Below are 24,866 nucleotides of genomic sequence, written 5' to 3'. Positions count from 1 at the left end.
ATTAGTTAAATAAAGTTCATGCTTTAGTTCTATATGTTGAGAATCTTTACACAGAAAGTAAAACATTTTTTCATTTTAGGAAATCCCATTGTCTGAAATTTTGGCTCTGGAACCTGCAAAAACCTTCACTTTGCTGCCTCAAGGAGCCAATCCTCATTGTTTTGAAATAAGCACAGCAAATATAGTCTATTATGTTGGAGAAAACATAGAAAACCTCTCAAGTGTTCCACTGAATAACAGCGTGATCACCAGTGGTATTGGCATTGATGTGGCACGAATGTGGGAGATGGCCATCCAGCACGCCCTGATGCCTGTCATCCCTAAAGGGGCATCAACTGGCTCAGGACCCAGCCTGCACAGTAAGTTTGTTCATTTCCTCCATTTCAGATAAGTAGAGTCATATCACAAATGGCATTGCTCAATCTTCTGCCCACGTTGAAAGGAAGTCTTGCACAGCTAGTAAAGGCTGTTCTGTCATGGCTTATCACCTGTCTGCATATTATTTTAAACACCACAGTTTCTCATCCATGTGTTTCCAGTTTATACTAGGACATCTGTATTAATATACAAGATGCAGATTTGTTAGCAAGCAAATAGTTGTTACATTAGTAAGGTATCTCATCCACATTTGTGTTGCTGACATGAGTAATAGCCTTCTTGTGCAGAGGCATGAAGTTTTCTGAGCTCCAGTTGGGAATTGATAGATTTTTCCCATCATTACTGTAATTTATGTTTCTAGCTATCTGCAGAAGCAGCTCTTTGCTCTTTAGGTCACTGCAGCACAGATGACACGCTCCCTTTCATCGCATTTGGCTGTACAACTGCCACAAACATTGTCCCATGCTGAGATGAAATGAGCTCAAATGTGAAGAACAGCTGTCCTAAGCACAACAAGGCATGAATGTTACCCAGGACCAAAAGGACTGAATATATCTTTTCCTCCAATTTACATACCTTTGGGTAATTCTCTAGCAAAGACAACAGCTTATGTAAACCAAACATAAAGCTCGTTTAAATCTAGCGCAGGTACTGATAACAAAGTAGCACAGAGCAAACAATTCCCCACTACTAGGCATGTGTTGCTGTGGTTGCTCTGCTGCTTGTACTCAGCCTAGTCAGTGGATAGCAAATTTGGATATGTCTACACAATTTGGATTAGACCTTTTGTTGCAATATACACCCGCTTTAGCACTTGACATCTGGATGCTATTAATGCAGCGCGAAATGCTAATGAGACCACAAGCCCTTCAGAAACCAAGTAATACAACAAGCTGTGGCATTTCATCTCCAGGCACAACAGCTCACATATCAGATTAGATCAGCTCTGTCTTTTGCTTTCTCGACTGGGTTCTTGCATAAAATAGTGCCAAATTCTGGATGTCATTTCGATCAGGCTAGTTGCCTAGTGCCCCTGGTTTGGGCCCAGCGTAGCTAAACAAATCACCTAACATGCTGGACTGGGAATGACAGCTGTCTTCTCTTTCTCTCTTGGGAAGTTTGAAGATTTTCTTTACAAGTTAGTAGTTATCTTTGGGGTTTTTGTGCAAAAATTAAGGTCATCTGAGACCTTCAGAACAAATTCCTGTGGGGAGTGAGAATGATAGCAACCTTCTGTCTTCTGCTCAAAGTATAAGATGCATGTCTTTGTCCATGTTTTTTTTCATGTAAACACAAAGCAGCACAATTTGTTTTGAAAACAAATTAACGATGATAAAGAAGCCTCTATATAACTGAAACATTCCATTCCAAAACCAGTCTATTCCTAAGGAAAGGACAAAGGAATAAGTCACATGGGGCAGAAGTTACTCATGCTACTTACTGCAACTAGGAGAGGTGCTGATGGGTAGTAGCGAGTGTCTTCAGTGTGTAATACTGGCTTTATAACAGAGGACAGTGCTTTTGATGAGGCTGAAGTCCATACTAAGAAAATGAAAAGTCAGCATGAACAGGATTCTAGGCAGAGGTAGGAGACAGGGGCAGCAATGCTCCAAAGAACCATTCTTTCCTCCCCAAAGAGATGACTTTGTGTAATACAGTTAGCAATAGACATATTCTCGAGTTTTATTAAACCCCTCAGTAGGTTTGCAGTTCAGAATCCTTATGGCAACATTCTAAGCTCTGAATTTGTAGAGGTTGGATCTGATATTTGTTGTATTAAAGCACAAGTGCAAGTTTTTGCTTCCATTATGTTTTTTAATAATGTCTCTGAAGCCAGCTGAAATGAGTATTACTTTTAACAGTACACGGACCAATTTGAATGCATATTGGCCTTCATCTGAATAGCATCGAATACATTGTAGGTGACACTATAAATAAAAATGATTATTAAATCCACTAAATAAAAATAGTTTACCCTATTTGCAGTTACGTTACTTCCATGAGGTACAAAGACCCAAAATAGATTAGAAAAAAGCAATAATAAGCTTATAAATGGGAATTATGAGATTCCACTATTAAAAATTAATAATGAAATTTATAATTCTGTTCTTTTCCATACACTGCAAAACCGCTGTTCAAGTCACATTATTTGTGGGCTGCTGTAATTTTATATTGGCTGATAGATGAACAAGCTGACCTAATTGGTCCAATTTCTAGAGCTGTCAGGAGATATTGATGTAATGTAAATGTCATTTCCTATTACTACATGTTTGAACTAAAAGCACAGGAATCTAAAGTATATTTCACTTTCTTCCCCAGGGGATATATCCATCAGTATTTCTGTGTCAAACTGCCAAGTTCAAGAAAATGTGGTGAGTGATCTCTGGATGGTGGTGCTAGACATGCTATGATTAAGCTTGCAAAGTCGTTGATCTGTTTTGGAAAGAGGAACATTAGAGGAGTTCCCATCAGCCATATTTCACTTACTTTGTAGAAATTAACAAACAATTAGCTTTGCTAACTTCTGGAAAAAAATCATCTTCATGGCACCTTTTCTTCAGACGCAAGAATTACATATGGGTAATTTCACTTAACACAATTTCACTATGGAGCCTTGCAGGATGTTAATTATCAAAAGGAAAAGCAAGCTGTAAAAGTTATTAGTTCATGGAATTTGTCAGCTGAACTTCGTAAAGCTAATCACAGGCCTTGATAAATATGCCTTCTCCTGTCATCACTGAGAGATCAGATATTCTCTGTTGTATGAAGATGAAGCTCTATCCGAAGGAAGAGTTACATATTTTGCTAAACATCGGTAAAGAACTCTGGGTTTCTTTTACACTAGGACTGTTAGACGCAGGATTTGTGGTCGAGGTAAACAGTCACGCTGATGGTTTTCTGTTTCATGGGCAGAGGAAATAAACAGGACTGCCTGCAGCTGAGTACAGCTTTGGGGCAGCTCTGGTATTTGCCAGAAAAAGATTGCCTGCTAGGGAAGGATGTGTCCATTTGTTTCCTGAGACAAAGTGAGACAGCCTTTACTATCGAGTCCTTGGTGTTCTTTTACTCGTCCTCATATGTGCTGCTGGTTAAATATCAGGAAAATTAAGTGGAGCTCCAAGATTTGAGGTTTGTTTGAGACTCCCAAATGAATCTGCTAACAGCTTGTGCTTTAGTCTGTGTTTAGGCCCTAAGAAACAGTGAGACATGAGAAGCCCTCTCTGGCACGGATGGAATATTTTACCCATCTCAGAGGACAAACACAAACAGCCTAAGCCCAGAACTGCTGATACTCACAAAGCTTTCTATAAACTAAGAAACCACTTGCATTTCCGTGGCCGACATGAGCTGACATAGGAACTCTTTCAAGAAAATTTTAAATTCATAATTTCTCCCTTTTCATAAAAACTAGCAGTAATTCCTAGATCTGGGATCCTGGGACTTCAGGGTAGAATGTTGCTAACAAGACCCTCTTTATTTCCATACATATGTTTGTCTTCAAAATTCACAAAGATAAACTGTAATGTTGTGCACTGGGGGCTACCTGCCTGGAAGATGGCAGTGGCTGAAACCTATCGAAGATGCGGCAGCTTTTACAGCAATTGCTGTTAATGTGGCTTTTAAGAAAACTTGCATGAATGTTTCTGGCAGAGAATATATTTTGAAATGTACTATGGTAAAGGTATGCTACTTTCCATTAGAAAATCAAATGAAATACAAATTTTGTTTCCATATCTCACGGTTTAATATTTGTTATGTTTATATAAACAGGATATTAGCACGGTATACCAAATCTTCCCAGATGAGGTGTTGGGATCAGGACAATTTGGAATTGTTTATGGAGGTAAGGCTTTGGTGTGCTGTAGTTATGCTTAAGAGAGAAAATTTCTTGAATGATGAAAGTATTTGGACTCTGAAATGTTTTATATAAGCAGTATTCATTAAATAATGAAACTGGGTTTTGTTGACAAAGTCTTTTTGTAATTTGAAGTTTTCTACCCAGTAACGGTCACTGTATATTAATAGCTTTATGTTCTCTATAAGCTCCAGTAAAGAAAACCCTGACACACAGAAAACTGTTCTTTTTGAGAACTATAAAGGAAGAAGAAAAAAAATTATAATTTCTTCTTCCTACTGTTTTTCTTGGCATGCTTTTGTGAGTGCTTTTCCTTTGTTTCTCAGTAGTTTGTTTGAATTATTTCTTTTTTTCATTTTCTTATCCATATTTCCTCTCTTTTCCTTCATTTTTTTTCAGCAGTTTTTGGGTGTTTTTCAACAGTGTTTAGGTACAGCTGTTGTTTGAGACAGTGTGAAGTGAGCTCTAACAACAAATTTCTCACTGAAGAATCTCTGTGGGTCTCTGATAAACCTGGGACATGCACTCACATGCCTAAAGGCGATCACCTATTTCATTATTTGCTAGTCTGGACCTACTATCAAAGGACTAAGCCTACAACCTGCCAATTGCAGAGAATTTAGCTTAAGTATACGATCAAGCATATGTGTGTGTGTATATATATACATATATATATATCAGAAAGTTAACTTTGCCTCTATATTCTTGAAATGCAGAGCTGACTTTCTCATATGTGTACGTTTCTTACATGTTTAAACAGCTTTGTCAGATGATAATGAGAAAAGTTCTCTTGTCGAAGGGTAGAAAGAAGGGAAATGACAGAAAACTTTTAATGACTTAACTTTAACATAACTAAACTTTACAGGACTTAATTTCCTGCTCTGCGAATTACTTGGTTGTGGTCATTTGTACAATCCAGTGAAAGTGGAACATTTTTCAGAATTAATCATGTTAATTGACAGAGGCTTTTTGTTTTATTAATGCAGGAAAACATCGCAAAACAGGAAGAGATGTTGCTATTAAAATAATTGACAAATTAAGGTTTCCAACTAAACAGGAAAGTCAACTTCGTAATGAAGTTGCAATTTTACAGGTATTTTTCTATTCTTTTTTACTGTATTAACTCCATTTGTACATTTCTATAAATACCAGATAATATGAAAATTATTTTAATTGATAATCACTAGTATTTTTGCAAAAATACTAGTATTTTTACTGCTTATCTGCATAAACAGCCAAGACCAAATGTATTGGTAATGTCACATTAAGAGTTACAATTTCTGCAGTTTTAAGCACCAGGCACAATAAGGAAAACGTGTTCGTTAAACTAATTTGAAGTTCATCCATTCTCCTGTACTGTCCCTAGAAATTTCATGCCTGTTGCCTACAGGTTAGGCACACAGTTCAAATTATGAAATACTGAAAAGTTGTCTTTTTAGAGGGGTCAGAAGACAGGCTATGTAATGATAAAATGTACTGATCATGTTGGGAAATGTAGTGCTGTATTTGTCTTTAATAGAATCTTCATCATCCTGGGGTTGTAAATCTGGAATGTATGTTTGAGACGCCAGAAAGAGTGTTTGTTGTTATGGAAAAACTCCATGGAGACATGCTGGAGATGATCTTATCAAGTGAAAAGGGCAGATTGCCAGAGAGAATAACAAAGTTTTTAATTACTCAGGTAAGAAATTAGTTACAGACCTAGAAAGAGATTTGAGGTCAATTATTATCACTTTTTCTTACGTTTTGCTTTTGGCATAATTTACTGCTTTGATTCATGAAAGACTGAATTATAACATCAGGATGGTAAGACAGCTTTGTGTACATTATCTGATAGGTAGTAAACCATTAAGAGGACCTAGAACTAGATACATATGCTGCTGGATGGAAGGGCCATCAAGCTAGTCTCTCATATGCTTGAAGTATTAAGCACAAGAAGGGGATGCAAAGCACTAACAGCAAACCGTTGAAGACGTACATAAAGAAACTGGAGCCTCTTGAACTTCCTCATGCCTAATCATTGCAGTTCATGCTATGCACTTTTGTGCATCTTTTCTGTGCTGAGATTGGATCTCAACACTATCTCTGATTAAATGAATCTGGTTTCCTGTATGACTTCTGTTAACAATGTGATCTGGGTGTTGTTTTTTTTTGTTCTTCCTGTTGTCACATTATTCTATCGCTTCTTTTGCTGCGCATAATACTGATTTAAATTTAGATACACAATTGTGTAGTGAGCAACCTCAGAGTCAAAGCAGCCTGTGTTTCAGCAGTCAGGAAAAAGAAAGGAGCAGGAACAACAGTGTTACAGTGGAAGTTTATTATTTGGGATAGAACATAGCAGGTTCCCTAGTTTTCAGGCTTTCATGGGCGAAACTGCCACCAGCTTCAGAATTTGGTTTCTTGCCTTCCCAGGCTGACTCAGCCTCCTCGCCATTCCCTGCTCTAATATAGTGAGAAATTCTGTCAGCCCCTGACCAGACACAAGGAATGGAGTTGAAGTCACAGGAATAGGGTGGATATCTGTTACACTCTGTTGCCATGTTCTTGTGTGTGTAACAGAATAAAAATACATGCAAGGATCCTTATGCTTTCTCTCCTCAAGAAAATGCTTAAATTGGATCACATAATATTTCTGTGAAATTTTTTGAGTGAATTTAGATCTGGAAGGTCATTTTGCAAATGTTTCTGCATCCAAAGATTTCACACACAAAAAAGTAAACAAGTACTTAGAACCTAGCTTTTAAAAAATGTTTAGAATATAAAGTCTTTGGAGAGGGAAAAATCATATTCCATACAGTGAAACATCAAGAAAACTTGAGGCACAGCAAATAATAGCTGACATTTTTGCTTTTTCTTTTTTTTCCATTGTAGACATTCTTGTAAAAGGTACATTCCTGTTGGATTGTTTCTCTCTACGCCAGCCCTTGCTTCTCTGATCACTGATATTGTCTGAACAATATAAAACAAACAAACAAACAAGTATGATATTTAAAACTGAATTTCTTTCTGATTTGTTTCTTCACAGATCCTTGTTGCTTTAAGACATCTTCATTTCAAAAATATTGTTCATTGTGACCTCAAACCAGAAAATGTGTTATTGGCATCAGCTGATCCTTTCCCACAGGCAAGTAGAAAACGCCCTTTCTTAAGATAAAGTGTTCAAATTCATAAATGTTAGCAATGATTATTTTATGAACAAACAAAAAAGTGATTAGTGACCTGCCTGTATCTCCTCCAGGAACTACAGAGAATTTTTAGATATGAAAAAACTGATCACTTATTCAAAAAACTTTTCAAAGAAGACATATTTGAAAATCATTGCCTTTTGTTATTTGCCTAAAACATTCAACTAGATTTTCAAGTGTGACATAACTACTTGTGCAGTTGTTTCTAATTCGCTCACCACAGCACGAATTACTTACCTGGTTGATTTGGTCCAGATAAGTGACAATTTGCAAGCAGCCACTGGAAAGACAGTTATTTTTCTGAAAGTTAGGGTAGAGCTCATGAAGAACCAGAGCTGCTTCTTTAATTTTATGAATTTAAATGCCAGGTAGATTGCAGAATATTGAAATAAACTTTCTGGCTCATTGTTGTACTTCTCATTAAAAGGTATTTGTATCAGCTCCTGTGACCTTTGATCTGCAGAGTTCATCTATAATCTCCTCCACATCCTCCAAAAGGAGCATCATTGATAATTTGTAAATAATACCATTATCAATAATTGGAAATGAAAGATCTGTACTGAGGCATTAAGTGAGAATTTTTAAGCAGCTAAATCTGTCCCTCTGAAGAAATCAGACAAGGAAGTTTGCAGAGAGGCAGGGTGTAACTAGGTCCACAATAAAATAAAAGTGGAAGATCAAGAACTAAATTTTGTCAATTTGCTTGATTTAAGAAAAGGCCATAGGTAAAACAATTTTTCTGTTCGCTGTGTTTTTATGTTATGAATGAATAAGTACTACTTTATATTACTACTTTCACCAGGAGCCTGAGCTGTTAGGCCCATCCAAAACTGTATTTCTTTCATTCTAAGCTGTCCTGTGTTACTGCGATCTATTCAGGGAGTGAAGGAATAGAGGACATGCAATGGACTGGTAACCTGGTCTAACGTCTCAGTGGAATAAGGGTATTCCTCTCAAAGAGGAGTTTAAAAAAAAAAACCCCTATCCTTGAAGGAACAGTAGAGATACATCTTGCAACTAAACCATGATAAAAGTTCCTCAAGTATGTATTTGATAATAAAAATAGTGTCAGTCTTACTATAGCATTTTTCTTTAAACAGGTAAAACTTTGTGATTTTGGCTTTGCCCGAATCATTGGAGAGAAATCATTTAGGCGTTCGGTTGTAGGAACGCCAGCCTACCTTGCTCCAGAAGTGCTGAGAAACAAAGGCTATAACAGATCTCTGGATATGTGGTCTGTGGGTGTCATCATTTATGTAAGCCTCAGTGGCACCTTTCCATTCAATGAAGATGAAGACATACATGACCAAATCCAGAATGCTGCCTTCATGTATCCACCTAATCCATGGAAAGAAATTTCTCCTGAAGGTAATATCTGCTTGTGGCTCTTTTTATATAAATGCTAAAAAAGAATAGTTGTATTTTGCTTTTATATTTTTTTTCCCCTGTACATACCAGTGAAAAAAAAAATTTCAAATTTCAAAGTACCATAATGTAAAGTCTCTGTTTTGTGCTATCAGCTGCTTTAGACATTTCCTGCAGAGCATGTATGACTGCATATGGCATAATCCTCTAGCGTGGGATCTCTCCAGGAGGTGTTGAAGGAGGCACATAGCCACCTACAGATTGGGTTGCTATTGAATCTTGTGGGGAACCTCAGCTGCTGGAACTGGTGTTGCTTATATTTACTTCTGTACCTCTTCTTTTGGCTCTAGTGCCTCTGCAGTCTCTTTCTCATTCTACTTGTGCCAGTAATTTAGTTTCCATTCAGTAGGATGCTGTACCCTGATAGTCTTTCTGTGGAAAAGACAAAGATACTGAACAATTCCAAGCAGACGAGGTTTCAAGAACAATGTGAGAAAGTGTCACAGAAGAGACTTTCTGCAGTGGGGGGGAAGGCTTGGAGATAGCCAACGAGACTTTTGAAACTGAGCTCTGGTCAATGGCATCAAAGACTTTTGATAGTAAAAGAACATTGTCAATAATTCACTATGAACATCTTTAAGGAAGGTAAATGAATTCTATTAAAGATGTGTCTAAAAACAACTAAATAGGGCATTTAACAAAAATATCAGTTCTAGTTTCATCAACATTTCTTGTACATAAGAAACATTTTCAGGCAACTTATTTGCTGTGGGTTTTATTTTATTTTATTTTATTTCATTTTATTTTATCATTGTCTTTGTCCTTAACTTTTTGCAAGATTGCTTCATAAGTCTTAAAGCGAAAGAAACTTTATAAACATCAGATTCTTATATTTTTTCTGAATTGTAATATGTACCAAATTGAATTAAAGTATTAGAATTTACAATTTCTATTATTTACAGTACAGTTTTTCTGAGTTTCAGGTGACATGTTTAACTTACATGTTAATGGTAGCTCAGAGAAGTGTGCCTACTGCTTACTATAATATATATTATAGCCATGTGAGATTCTCAGCTGAAAAATGCTTTGAGAGCATTGTCTGTTGTTTTATCTTGGTGGCAGATGAAGTTTGATGAGATCTGTTGGGGGGGGGGAAGCTATAAATCTGGACAATTACACACTGAAGTCCTCCTGAACCTCCACACACTTTGATATGTAAGCTGACAGAATCTGTTGGCAGCAATGCTTTATCTGGTGCTAGAGATAAGCAAACAGCAATCAACACAGAAGAGGCTGCAAGAAATTGTCTCCCACAAGTTTCTACTGTGGTAGACAGAAGATCAATTTCTACATTCAGAGGTGAAGATTCAGTAGAGCACCTACAGAAAACTCACCTACTGGGGTGTTATCTCCTTTCATAGAATCACAGCCTTCATTAAGAGTTAATGGATGTCAGGCTGCAAGCATGCAGAACAGTAGGAAAGAACACACTTTAACAAATTACTAAGTTAAAATCTGGTTATACATTGTGATTTTATTATATATTTTGAACTCTTAGCTGATGAGCCACTCTATTGCGCTAAACGAAAACCTGAAAAAAGTCTGAACAGATCCATTATGTTTAACACAGGGAGTTAAAGTCTAGATCTCTGTCCAAGTATTACTTGATAATGCTGACTTTTAGAGTTCAAAATTGAACTCAAACTCCAGATTAGCTAGGGGAAATAAAGGAACGGCTTTCTCATGTCAGCTACTCTGGTCCACGCTCCTGCGCAGGTCACAAGAGGACACGTGCGTGGGCCCTGAACACCTGCTGGCCCCATCCAGTTTCTGTTATCTATGACTATAATGCAAATCTGTAGCCGGTCTCCTAACACATCTAATCTGGGTTACAATTCTGAACAGTCCCATCAGAATTGATGCTATAAATGGTTGAAGCATTTGGGGGGAAACACAGGTGATTTTAAAGATTTTATGAAGTTGCTTACTCAACATTGCAAATAAAAACAATTTGAAAAGGGACATGTATTTAAATGTGAACTATGATAACATGAAGCTCATTTCAAGCTAAAATACACTAGGGCTCATGAATTTCTCTCCACTAAGTGCTATAAATCTACAAACTTCAGACAGAGAATTAGTTTGAATCCCAACAGGTTACATTTGTGCACTTGAAAATCTTCCTTTAGCTTGCCATGGGCTCTTTCAGCTTCCCAAACAGGTTAAGCTAATGAATTGGGTGTTTGCCTGCCATATCTTTTCCATTATTCTTTTTGCCAGTTATTCTTTGCCAAGAAGTTTTAACATACATGACTGATTACTTTTTAAATTTTTAAAATTTTCATATAAAATGATCCATAATATATTTATTTTAAAGGCACAGTAGATTTCTTGTTTAACTATTTCCTGGAATTTGTATCATAGCAATAATTCTCCCAAGAGGACATTACTTGTCGTCAACTAGTTCTTCCACTCAAGCTTGTAAGGGAGTTATATCCCAGTGTGGAATGTGATGCTGCCGCAGAATCCAGCAAGTTCTTTGTAAATAAACATTGATCAACCTATCTCTTTCAAGCTGGTATGATTGAAATTGGTGTTTGTGTTGAAGGATCTACACAGATATTTTCTTGCAAGAAGCATTATTCTTTGTTTTAAAATTAAAAAAAAATTATTTAAATTATATTTTTACTTGTAAGAAAGAAAAAATGTTGATGATCCAGCAGTTAGTCCAATTTATTTATTGACATTTAAAAATTTCTGCAAATATTTAAGAGCACTTTAACACATAATAAACAACCACAGTCTTCACAGAAGCCTTCAACCAAAATTTTGCTGCACCGTTATAGCATTAAAAAACTGAAACCAATATTGATTAGACAAGTATCATTGTAGCAGATAAAAGAAATGCAAAATAAATATTATCTTTAATGCAGGTAAGAAAGATCTTTTTAAAGTGTTATGCTGTGTGAATTTGAAAAATAGGAGCCATTTGTCCAAAGGTGCCATAAGTAAAACTAATGTAAATATTCTTCATTCTCCTAAATTCTCATTCATTCTCCTTCATTCTCTCTAAATATTCTTCATTCTTCAATGTAAATATTCTCCATTATTTACTGCATCCTTCTCATATGTCCAAAAGACAGTGCTGGGTCCAAGCACTCTTTAACAATGGACCCTATGAATTGTACATTATAGCTAGATTTTAAAAGGGATAACTTCATCCAGAGACTATATTACATGCTTCGGTAACAGCAGGCAGAAACTGAGAATTCAGTGAACTTAGAAGAGCTTGGTTACCATCTAAAATAATTAATATTAATTCTGATTAATGCATGCCAATAAAAATCCTCAGGTTGTCCTACCATATAAAATGCAATATGCATAACATTTCTTCTACATCTGCAAGAAGGGCCAGAAGGAGGATCCAGAGAACTACAGGCCTGTCAGTCTGACCTCGGTGCCAGGGAAGGTTATGGAGCAGATGATCTTGAGTGCCATCATGCGGCATGTACAGGACAACCAGGTGCTCAGGCCCAGTCAGCATGGGTTTATGAAAGGCAGGTCCTGCCTTGACTAACCTGATCTCCTTCTATGACAAGGTGACCCGCCTAATGGATGGGGGGAAGGCTGTGGATGGTAAAGTCTTTGGCACCATTTCCCACAGCATTCTCCTGGAGAAACTGGCTGCTCATGGCTTGGATGGGCATACTCTTCACTGTGTAAAAAACTGGCTGGATGGCCGGGCCCAAAGAGTTGCGGTGAATGGAGTTAAATCCAGTTGGTGGCCAGTCACAAGTGGTGTTCCCCAGGGCTCAGTATTGGGGCCAGTTCTGTTTCATATCTTTATCAAGGATCTGGACGAGGGGATGGAGTGCACCCTCAGTAAGTTTTCAGACAACACCAAGCTCGGCAAGAGCGTTGATCTGCTTGAGGGGAGGATGGCTCTACAGAGGCATCTGGACAGGCCGGATCGATGGGCCAAGGCCAATTGTATGAGATCCAACAAGGCTAAGTGCTGGGTCCTGCACTTGGGCCACAACAACCCCATGCAACGCTAGAGGCTTGGGGAAGAGTGTCTGGAAAGCTGCCCGGCAGAAAAGGACGTGGGGTTGTTGGTCAACAGCTGGCTGAATATGGGCCAGCAGTGTGCCCAGGTGGCCAAGGAGGCCAATAGCATCCTGGCTTGTATCAGGAATAGTGTGGCCAGCAGGACTAGGGAACTGAGCGTCCCCCTATACTCGGCACTGGTGAGGCCACACCTTGAATATTGTCTTCAGTTTTGGGCCCCTTGCTACAAGAAAGACATTGAGGTGCTGGAGCGTGTCCAGAGAAGGGCAACAAAGCTGGTGAAGGGTCTAGAGCAGAAGTCTTATGAGGAGCAGCTGAGGGAACTGGGGTTGTTTAGCCTGGAGAAAAGGAGGCTGAGGGGAGACCTTATCGCTCTCTACAACTACCTGAAAGGAGGTTGTAGAGAGGTGGGGGTCGGTCTCCCAATTAACAAGCCATAGAACAAGAACAAATGGCCTCAAGTTGTGCCAGAGGAGGTTTAGATTAGTTACTAGGGAAAATCTTTTCACCAAAAGGGTTGTCAAGTGTTGGAGCAGGCTGCCCAGGGAAGTGGTTGAGTCACCATCCCTGGAGGTATTTAAAAGATGTGTGGATGTGGTGCTTAGGGACATGGTATAGTGGTGGACTTGGCAGTGCTAGGTTAACAGTTGGACTTGATGATCTTAAAGGTCTTTTCCAACCTAAACAATTCAATGATTCTATGATTATTTTTTTACTGCTGAAATATGTCATTACTGGTTGCTATGAATGTTCATAATATGATAATCCTAGAAACACTGTTGTAGAACAGTGAGAAGTAGTAGAAGGAATTACATATTAATTTGAGCTAAAAAAAGAAAAAAAGAAAAAGAAATAAATGTTTATTCAACCTATTGCTGTCTATATCAACAATCCTGCCTGATGCCCAAGGCAAGTGATGGCAGATAAGACAGACACCCTAAAACAATAGATGGGGGGTGGTTACTTCACAACTGTACCAGGTTAGGATCACAAACATATGCAGCTGATACACCTGAGGTAGCTCCTTTTTAAACAGCAGTAACTCATTTGCTTGAAGCTCTGTGTGTGTACTTTTAGTGGAACCATAAATGTTCTAAAAGTTGTGGGGTTTTTACCTTGTTATGCAATTTTCAGTTTAGATTAAGGGAAGTGATCATCAACCAAGTGTATTGCCAGTGTCTGTGAAACAACAATTTTATTAAAGGTCATATCATTTCTCGCAGACTGGCTAATGAAAGCAGCGTTAGGAATTTTTGCATGCCTATTGCACAAATCGACACTGAGGAAAGCAGAACAGTGCTCAAACCTTTTGGTTCTTGCTTATGACTATTACTGTGGCTCAGAGAGCCAAACAGGATGTAAAACTTCTTGCAAGTATAGTTATTTCAGCACTCTTTTCAGGCCATTACTCATGTAAAAAGTTTAAGAATAGCTAAACTTAGTTATCACCATGTTTACTTCTATTTTTATTGTAATCAGAGAGGAATTAGAAGCTCAGATATTTCACCTTTTAGCAAAATCACATATTTCTTTGCATTTAATGGATAGCACACAAATGAGAGTGAATGATGCTGTGTTTATCCCCTCTTTGGTTTTAGAGCTCAGTAGATGCTTTTTCTGATATTGCCAAGCAACAGCATGTTAATTTGGGAGCTGGAATGCAGAGGGTAGCAAAACTTTAAAAGGAAAAAAAAAAAAAAAGAGATAGGCCATACTTAAACATTGTGTCTGGAAAAGTGACAACAGTGGTAAAGTAGCTTCAATGTTCCCATTTTGTATTCCTTATTCAATTATTGGTCTTAAGGTAAAATTCAATTGGCTTTTAAAATTCTAAACTGCACTAATAATGAGGCAATAGATTTGTAAAAACTCATGGCCCATAACAGTTTAAACTGCATGATTATATAAAAAATACACTTAAAATAAAGTCTGGCAGGTTCAGAGCAAAAATGTATGGGAAGGAATTGTATTTTGGAGGAAAAGTGTGTCATGAATGTAATAGTGTGGTCTGTGTTAGTTTATTTTCTTGAGAATTACTTTTTCTGTAGCATTTTCTAGCAATTTTTAAAATAAAAATCTACAGTCACAAGGCAAGAAAGAGGGCAGAATCCATTTGAGGATAGTATTTTTGAGTGTCTAATGTCTTTCAGTTGCTATCAACAGTTTTGTCTTCTCTGCCACTCAGGAATGTGGTCTAGTCATTGACTATGACTCTTTTCTCTCCATAATGTGTCTGTCTGATGTCATAACATCCGGATTAATCTCATCAACTCTTCCTGCTGAGAAATTCTAGCTTTTTTGTGTAATGTTTTGTCTGTCCTCTTCCCCCATTAAAACTTAACCTATAAAAACTAAGACCTTTCAATTTTTGTAGCTCTCAGAAATGTATTTTTTCCCAACTGATTATCCATTCAGAACATTTCTGCGAGCATGTTTTCCCAAAGCTTAACCCTGATGCACAGAATCCCTCCTCTACCTTCACCAAACCCAACTGCTTTACATTTTAAGGTTTTTTCAGAGATTGTGTGTTTGTGTGTATATATATATACACAATACGTATATATATACACAATCTCATAGATTCCTCCATAGGGAATTCTGATTTCCATCCCCACTAAGCGGCTGCATTTTCCCACCTTTTTCCAATAGCTTCTCTCTTTTGAAAGAATACTCCCCAAAAACTGAGTTTGTGTTTGTATGTCTAAATAGAATTGTAAGACATTACTGTAGAGAGGTAGTTTCTGTGGTAAACTTTGGGTGTCTTGTATAAAACCAGGTTTTGTCACAGCCATTCAACATTCCATTGCCCAATCTGCTATTTCTGTTCTGTCTTCGCTGATTGTCAAACCAGCTTACATTTCCAAATTCACTGAATCGCTGTATGACAATTTGACCTTAGTTCAGACTTCATTGTGGAATTTTGCTAGATAGAAATACAGAGGAATCTACTTGCAGAATTCTCTCCTATTTTATAGCTTTAAATTTCACATCTGTCAAACATGCAGCTATTTTCAACAGCATTACTGTCCGTTTCCAACTTTGACCTTCCAGTCCACCAAATTTGCATTATCTCAAAACATTTATTTTGATTTAGCTACAGGTTACTCCCTGAAGGATTTTGTCGCTCTGCCTGTTAGTGTATTTTACCTAGTGTGTCTTCACTGTGGTGGCTGTTCTTTTGAACTGCGTGGTCCTAAAATATGCTATGTCAAGCTTTGGATTATTCATGGTGTGTTTTGTCCTGTTGTGGAATTTTCATAAATCATTGTATTCATAATTTTTTTTTCATCAGCTACCAACACAGCTATTACTACTAGCCTGATGAACTATGTGATGTGCACACTGTTGATTAGGTGCTTCCCAGTACTTCATACTATTAAATAATTTGGGAAGAAACAATGCAATTTCTTCCATGCATTAAATATGATCATGGTGTGCCTGTTACACTACTTTTGAGTCAGAAATAAATACCACAGCTGCTTTCAAGCCAGTATTTATATAGACTTGTTTCAGCATAATGTGAATAGAAACTGTTTCTCACATTAATGAGAAAGTCACATGAATGAGCATTAAGTACGAGGAGGTCAAATGAATGTTATAGCTCAAAGATGCTCTCTACCTCAGTAAATTTTTAACTAGCTGTTTAAACTAAGGTCTTGGCTCTACTTATACATGTTTGCTAGGATAGATTAGTATTAGAAAAGCTCTCTTGTAGGGGTGCAGCTTATAATTGCCAAGGATTTCTTGAATCCATGTTCCTGAAATAATGAGCTCTGCCAGCTGAAGATTATTTTTTGTCAAAAAACCTGCATGTGTACTACAGCACGTGTCAACAAAGCTGTATTGACCAGCAATAGGGAAGGGGTTTATGTGTATGAAAAAATTATACCATTAATCAACAGAGCTATACGCAGAAGAATCCAGGGCTTAGGAAGTCCTAAGTTTTACATTAATGGCAGCAGCTTAAATTTTTACAAGTGATGGCTGTAAGAGTAGCTAATATTATGGGTATACTTTAAAAATTCTGGACCAAGTATAAATTTTTTGTTAATTTGGCACTGCGTTTCTTGATATTCTTAAGGTGATTTCTTTTTTATAACTTATGTGAAAAGCTAAAGTCTGTGTGGTAGGACTAAATGAATGGTAGGTTTATACTAGGGTTTTCAGATGTTTCGTAAACTTCTGCGTTAATGTGTGGGTTACATCCTAATTGAGTTAAAGCAGTCATTCCTATGAAAACTGTCATTATCATGTGTTCATTTGATACTTGGGGTGGAAATTGTTACTCTGTCTTTACTACAAGTAATTATTTGTCATACTAATAAACTGCCATAAGCAATTTAGAAACATAAACCTCCTGACTCTGGAAGTTCTTTCCAGTAAAATGTATCTAAAGAGTGATCTTTCCTAAAATCAAGGGGACATACAGCTTTTTAAAGCTTCATTTGAACCTTCCCATTGGGGATTCTGCTGAATGATCACCTATCTAAATGACCAGTAGTCATGCTACTGGAGCAGTTGGCTAGTTTATCTCCTTTAGCAAAGTCTCCAGCTCCTGGAACTTGATAAGCCCTCAGCTGGCTACTTACAATATCCTTAAAACATGGGAAGTAAACAGGAGTCCAAAAAGTTAGGAAAAGCAGTACCATAATCCTCTTGGAGCTTGCATACAGGTTGCTTCCTTGGTGATAACCTGTTGGATTCCTGTAGAAGATGTGCAGACCACAGGTGGTCTTTCTTAACTCTCTGCATTTATTGAATTATTGATTTTACAGAGGAATATTGACAAATCTTATAAAGCTCCTAAAATGTCTAAAAAAGATTACTTCAAAATCTGATTTTAAAAAAAAAAAATCAGTCTCTAGTGAAAATTCATAAAATTTAATTTAAAATACAGTGTAGTTGGTCCCCTTCCTGCAAAACTGCTTTATCTTCCTAGACAGAAAATTTAATTTCCTGTCATTTGGTGCACCAATTTGGTCCCATGAATCACACTTGAGTTGTATGTCTAAATTAAATGTTAATACCTTCCAAATTTTTATCTGCAGTGTTTTTTAGCACTATGACTCAAAAAGTAATCATCAAACTATTAATTATATGATTTTTTTTTTAATTCTGAGATTGAGTCAACATGTATCTTACTGTTCGTACATCTTATATGAACTGTAGCCAGAGCAAATTATGTTAGATAGTGGCTGTCAGGACACTATCAGGACAGGATGGTTTTTTGTAAGCTGAAAGAGAGAGAATAACCAGGATCTTTCCTCATTTCCTTTGAATAGTCCCACAGAACCTATCAGTGTCTGAACCTCTACAATTTATTTAACACCAGTTAAATTCAGAATTTTCTCATTAACAGACTATTCCAGATCCCTAAGGAAATCCTTTAATCCTTCAGTTCCAGCACTCAGCTTGTCTCTATTGAACTCCCTAGCTTCTGCTTTCCTTTACACAGCACTGTCCTTTTGCCAGTATGTATCGCCTGCATCTTGACTTCTGATACTCAAAACTCTTACACTTGAGAAGTGGCTTTTCTTGGATTGCATGATTTCCTGGTAAAAAACAGCAAATCCTTTTTGCTGTTGAAACTCACATTTGATATCATTCTTCACCTTCGTTTGAAAACTGATTGTTAAAGCAAAGGGCATTGTATCAGATAGTTTGGGCCCTAAGTCTTCACAATAGTCACGTTTGCATTTGTGCTTATTAATTGCTAAGAGGCAAGTGATATTCAAAACTTTCCTGGTGAAAAGAACCCTAGATAAAGACCTAAAAACAAACACCAAAACTTGTTACAGAGACAGCAGTATTCCGGTTGTGAAACAGGCAGGCTGTGTAAACTGTTCTCAAGAACAAATGATTGCTCAGTACTGACAATCCTAACCATCCTGTGAAGTTGCCTTTTCACTTTCATCTTTGTGTACCTTCTCTTGTGACTGTTTCTAGACCAATGCCTTTCTGATCTGTTCAACAACCCATTGACAATTTCCCCCAAGAACACAAAGAAAAATGTTATTACATGTAGTATGTCACTGTCCTGAAGGAAAAAAAAAGGGGGCAAAGAGTTCTTCATCCTGTTGTAACTTGGGGGAGGCTGGATAATTTCATCACTTGTAAGGCTCATGGTCATACCTGCTTCCAGTAGGTTGGACAAAAGATGTATAATAGAGACATTATCAATCCTCCATGGCAGGAAGAATATTCAGTAGGTACTTGGCAGTTAACAGAGGCACATCTTGTGAAACATGCACTTATATCTCAACAGCTGGCTGACTGAAATCTGTTCCCTGGACAATCAACCCTTTCATCAAGTTCTTGACCTATTTGCCAAACTGAGATTCGTAGTGAGTGATGAAAATTATCTCTGAAGATTATATACACCTGAATACCACTGAAGATAATAAATAAATAGGAACCCTATTAAATTCACATTCACCACTGGCCTATTTATCAAAAGACATACTGAAGTCTTACTGTAATTATGCTGAATTTAAGGGTAAGGTGGCAGTGTTGCAGAAGATGCTGATATTTGCTGATACCCAGATTTACTGCAGTGGGTAAGAACTATGTTCTCCTCTTCCAAGCATCAGATGGCCTCTACTTTTTCCCGGGTTATATCAGAAGTCACTCTGTAACTGGACCGTGGCATATAACTGACTTTTCTGTCTCTTCCTCGTAGCTTGGAACTTGAGAACTTCTCTTACCAATAAAGAGGAAAAACATTAACCCCACTGTTTTGGAAACAAATGAGTTTTCAGAGTGCTGCCAGTAGTGGTCCTACTGGCTATCCACTGTCTTTCTGATCCCACAGCTACTTCACAGACATTTTGAGAGGGAACAAAATATATATGAGTTAGGGAATTTAGCATGAACTGTACTGTACACTAAAAGAGACACTAGCTAAAAATCTGTTTGTCCACAACAGAAAAAGTAAAATTAGGACCATCTGCTCCAGGAAAAGTATGGCTAAGAACCTCTGGCAATGCTTTGTTTGTCAGAAGTCCTGAGATTTGTTTTATTTCATTCCCACAATTACTTTCATTTCCAAGATAATATTCAGCACCAGAAAGTCAGGGCTACTTTAGCGATAGTCCTTTATTGCTAAGAATAGTTTTGTCTGTCAGACTTACTGCATACATCCAGGTAGGCTGCCATATACATTCTCATTCTCCTGGACATTGTGCTCATTGTGCTCTGCCCCATGACAGAAACACACAGAAAAGTCTAGTTGGCAAATTGAGCCTGGAGAGAGGAAGCCTCTGTTAAAAAGGAAAAGCTTGTCCATATTGCTGCACAAAATATAACCTCAGAGATGTACCCGTTTAAAGAATTCTATCCCATCTCCTGCTCTTAGACAAGATGATTATTCGATATCTAGCTGGAAGCAACATCCATCTGACTTGTTTCAGACCCAATTCCCCTCGGTGATGCCATGTTTCCGTGTTACTTTCAAGACCATCTTTCCCTGTCACCAAGATATAAACAAAGAAATAAAGATGTAAACCAGCATACTTTGCACAAGCCAAGGGATACTGTGATGAAATGGGAATGTGGCAGTGATGCTGTAATTCCTTGTGGTCTGTCAGTTATTCTATAACAATAAGTTTCCCCCAGAACAGATGCCGAATATTTAGCACTACCTAGAACAGGATTTAACCTTTCATGATACCCTTTTTTTGTTTGTTTCTTTGGTTTTTTAATGGCTCTATTAGATGCATTCAAAGCTCAGCAATCTCATCCCAGAGATTTTTCCAAATGGGTCACTCAGTGCAGTTCCATGCACTGGTCATTGACTCATGGGCTTCTTCCCTTCAGGCACCACAGCACACATACCTATAACTTCAGTGAATTGTCGACTCCTTCAAAAACAGAGAAATTAAGAAATTTGTAAAGAAGCCCTCTTGCCTTTATGAAACACCAGACCGCTGACTAGCAGGTAGAAGCAATGCTCAGTTCAGATGAGTAGTATTGCAAGACTTAGTGACTTACAAAACCCGATTCTTCCACACAGTGCCTGGGAAGGTGCTGCTGTCAGTCATCTAAAAGTGATACTGAGAGTCTCAGAGAAATATATACGTGTATATATATGTGTTTACTCCAGTACCTGAAGAATACTGTAGTCCTCACTGACATGATTTTTTTTTTCCCTTGAGCAGCAACTAAGTGAGAATTATCTTTAGACTTTGCTGCACACCTGCAAATGAATACACAGAGGTAGACAACATACTAGCTAGCAGGCAAGTGTTTAGTAAAACAGTTGTAATCCCATTAGGAAGGGTTGCATGGGTATCTTCAGGGACATCAACATTGACTGCAGTTTGTAAAAAGCTGGAGTAAGGAGGGATAACTGTCCTCTTTTTACAGCTACCATGTCTGTCTATCTCTCTGTATGTCCTAGTTGAAATAAATACATATAAACTGATGTTTTCCAATATTATTTCTTTTCAGCTATTGATCTCATAAATAATTTGTTGCAAGTGAAAATGAGAAAGCGCTACAGTGTGGACAAAACGTTAAGCCACCCGTGGTTACAGGTATTGCTACAAATTTCATGTCTTTTCCTATGTATTTAGGCTCTAAATGTATAAAAAGTTTTCATCTTTAAGCACAATAGAATCTAAGCAAATTTACAAACCTGAAGATGTTTTCAGATCCTGAGACCCTCGTACTCTTTCACCAATTTACGTATATATTCTAATTAATTTTTGAAGTATTACATTCCAATACTGAAATCTCTCATGTTTTCAAAATACACTACAAAAATATTTAATCTTGTTTGTCCACTGAGAACATGATATATATAACAAAAAACCTTTATAGTCATTTGACTTACATTTTTTCGTTGCCTGGAGTCAACCCTGATTCACTTCTTATTAAAACTAATCAATGGGCTGCCGCTTCACAGTTGTCAGAAGAACTTGTTGCGAAGTTGTATGCTTTCTGGGAAAATACATTAGCCACCTTCAGTTGAAATCTTCAGCTGAAAACTGAGATGTTATGAATTTTTGAGATGCTAACAGCCACTGTCTTCTGCTCCTCATATGTTAAATTTTTATTCTGGAAGCAGCCAAATCACTGCATATTGAAAGACCTAAACCAGAGGTCTTGCAGTGCAGTGAGCAGCCAAGGCCTGTCCCACTGCCCCCAGACAGGGAGCAGGGCAGGCTGGGGAAAACTTCAAGCCAGAGCACTGGGCATCTCCATGGGGATGGGGACGGGCCAAGGCCGGGCTGGGACATCAGCTTGTGAGATCTCCCAAGGGATCCACATTTGCATGTAGGAAAGTAATCGTGGCATAGACATGGCACAGATCAGATGTGTAGCTCACAATCCCAAAGGAATCTTTATCCAAACTGAGAACTGGCTCCTGCTCCAGTACCTTACATTTGCAACTGTCTCAAAGTAGGGGGTGACCGGCTGGTATAGGAGGAAAAGAGCTGCAACGTCCCACCCCGCACCCCACCTTCCTCAGGCACAATTCTCCTGGGCTTGCTTTCTTCCTCCCAGATATCCTGCCACTCTCCAGTCTTTTCCTCCAAGCCTGCTCTTCTCCCTGGCAACCATTGTAGAATGCATTTGTCTGAGCCTTTGGAGACCAGAGAGGTGGCCTGCAGCAAGGCTGCTGGCTGTCTCACATGATGGGTTAGAGTCCTTCACCTCTCTACATCCACTTTTATCACTTGTGGAATAGCGAGTGGAGGTGAACTAAGGTGAGGCAGTACAGCAGCAGCTCTAGCACCATGGATGAGATGAGTCCTCTTTCCAGAAGAGCCCAACCTTGTGGGCTACGGAAAGATGGTGGGCTAAGGAAAGATGTGGTGCAGGGCAGTGAGACTTAGAGGTGACTTCTGAGAGGATGTCTGTGTAAGAAGTGGGCCAAAGGATGTGAGATACTAAGGGTGAAGGCTTTCATGCATTTACAGTGTATGGGCTTTCTGGTGCTTTGGCTAGGTGACCAGGTTTGTGTCTTAGGTTGAGACAAGGTGAAGGAGAAAAAAGAAAATTGGATACAGGATCATGAGCAGAGGTTAAATTGCATGGGGCTAGGATTGGCTTTATTACTGCATCTTCATGTATGCTTTGGGTGGGAATAAGAAAAGACATTATTGAACTTGAGATATACTCTAGGCAGACCAGAGGCTGCAGAGCATGGTGGCCTAAACAGCATGAGAACCAAACCAGTTTCCAGCCTTACTGTTGACTGTCAACATGGATTTCCAAAGTACCCTGATGTTTAGATGTATACAACTCTTTGAGCACACCAGTAATTGCCTAAGTTTGGAAAAGCAGATTTTTTCTAGCCCAAGTTGAATTTATATCCTGCACCATTATACTGAGATGGAGCAACTGTCTTGACTAGCCGATATGGATCACTAGGATGTACATGTATGATTTAAAGATGTTTCGTCTTCCTTATTCATCTTGTGACTAGTGTGAGGAATTGTTTTACCACCCATGCCTCATTTAGATGTCATGGAAATCTGTAGACCATCAATACGTTCTGCAAAACAACCTGTAACATGTCCATACTATACTTATGACAGAGTTTAATAAAATTAATTTATCAAATAATCCTCTAAAAATGAAAACTATCTCTATAGGCAGATTTCATAATTATTAATTGTAAGATTTTTCCATTCTGGAGCAACAGGGAAGCGTGACCTTTAGGTTGCCGAGTTAACAGCACTTCGCATATTATTGGTAGTAGAAGGGAATGTAATTTATGTTAGTAATGTTAAAACTAATACTGTTATTTTATTTCAGGACTACCAAACCTGGTTAGATTTGAGGGAACTTGAATGTAAAATGGGGGAACGTTACATCACCCATGAAAGTGATGACTCCCGATGGGAACAGTATTCAGGAGAACATGGATTGCAGTATCCAGCACACCTTATCAGTCCAAGTGCTAACCATAATGAAAACACCAAGCTAGAAGAAACAGAAATGAAAGCCCTCAGTGAGCGTGTCAGCATCCTTTAAGTTGCATCCCCTATAATCTGTCAAAACACTGTGGAATTAATAAATACATACGGTCAGGTTTAACGTTTGCCTTGCAGAACTGCCATTATTTTCTGTCAGATGGGAACAAAGCTGTTATGCTGTTACACTGTTGATATATCTGAGTTGCCAAGACAAATCAACAGAAACATTTTTGTGTGACCAACTGTGTTGTATTTACAAAAGTTCCCAGAAACACTAAACTTGTTATTGTGAATGATTCATGTTGTATTTAATGTATTAAAACCTGTCTCCACGGTGCCTTTGCAAACTAGTGTTTTTCTTACTTGAGCCTCATTTTGGTAAGAGAGAACTTTCCCGTGAAGATCTGGGGGTTTTTTTGTGCATCGTTAGTATTGTAATTGTAAGCAAACTCTTGAAGAGTAGATTATAACTGCTGTTCTGTGAACAACTTCTACCATTTGGATAAAAGCTTTATTTAGTGTCAGAAAAATAGAAAAAGCAAAAAATAACGAATTGCATAGCACTGTACAGTTTCAAATCAGATAACCTGTGTGTACGTGTTTGTGTGTTTGTGTATATAGATACACACACACACACACACACTATAACTTGCTCTTAAGCCTAAATGCCTTAGTAATGTAAACTGCCGCATGTCAGTTGTATTTCTCCTTTTCTTAAAATATTCTTCTCTAATACGAATATTCTCTAATATGTACATTCAGAAGCTAAATAACTTGTTGACTTTGTGTATGTTTTCAATAAAAGTCTTGTTAAAATAGGTTCGTTTGATTAATCTTTCTGTTTAAAATATCCCTGGAATGGCATCAGAAGTAGGTGGAGAAAACTAGTTCATCATTAAGAAGCCCATGGGGAGGTAGGTAGCAAAATGCTGCCAGCTAACCTGTGTACCTATAAAACACACTTTGTAAGAACCTACTTGGACTGATTTTATATCGTAAGTTCAGTTTTGAAACCTACTGAGGGAGTGGGGAAGTTAAGTACACTGATTTTGTACCAGTAAAATTAATGGGAATTGAATTTTTAGA

The 24,866-nt window shown here is 37.9% G+C and overlaps 1 protein-coding gene across 2 annotated transcripts in view; it reads left to right on the top strand.

Moving 5' to 3' along the window:
- Window positions 1–24,592, top strand: part of PRKD1 (protein kinase D1) — a 152,838-nt gene extending 128,246 nt beyond the window's left edge. For both annotated transcript variants that reach the window (XM_072865719.1, XM_072865720.1), the window contains exons 10-18: window positions 80–359; window positions 2,698–2,750; window positions 4,150–4,222; window positions 5,221–5,327; window positions 5,754–5,915; window positions 7,263–7,361; window positions 8,523–8,790; window positions 21,304–21,389; window positions 23,620–24,592. In XM_072865719.1, coding sequence (XP_072721820.1) covers window positions 80–359; window positions 2,698–2,750; window positions 4,150–4,222; window positions 5,221–5,327; window positions 5,754–5,915; window positions 7,263–7,361; window positions 8,523–8,790; window positions 21,304–21,389; window positions 23,620–23,838 — 1,347 coding nt within the window. In that variant the 3' untranslated portion in view covers window positions 23,839–24,592. The remainder of the gene's footprint in view (window positions 1–79; window positions 360–2,697; window positions 2,751–4,149; window positions 4,223–5,220; window positions 5,328–5,753; window positions 5,916–7,262; window positions 7,362–8,522; window positions 8,791–21,303; window positions 21,390–23,619) is intronic.
- Window positions 24,593–24,866: the final 274 nt, after the last annotated feature.

This window comes from Ciconia boyciana, chromosome 6, assembly GCF_034638445.1.
Source record: "Ciconia boyciana chromosome 6, ASM3463844v1, whole genome shotgun sequence".
NCBI classification, from domain to species: Eukaryota; Metazoa; Chordata; class Aves; order Ciconiiformes; family Ciconiidae; genus Ciconia; species Ciconia boyciana.
This window is presented reverse-complemented; position numbering and strand designations above follow the sequence as displayed.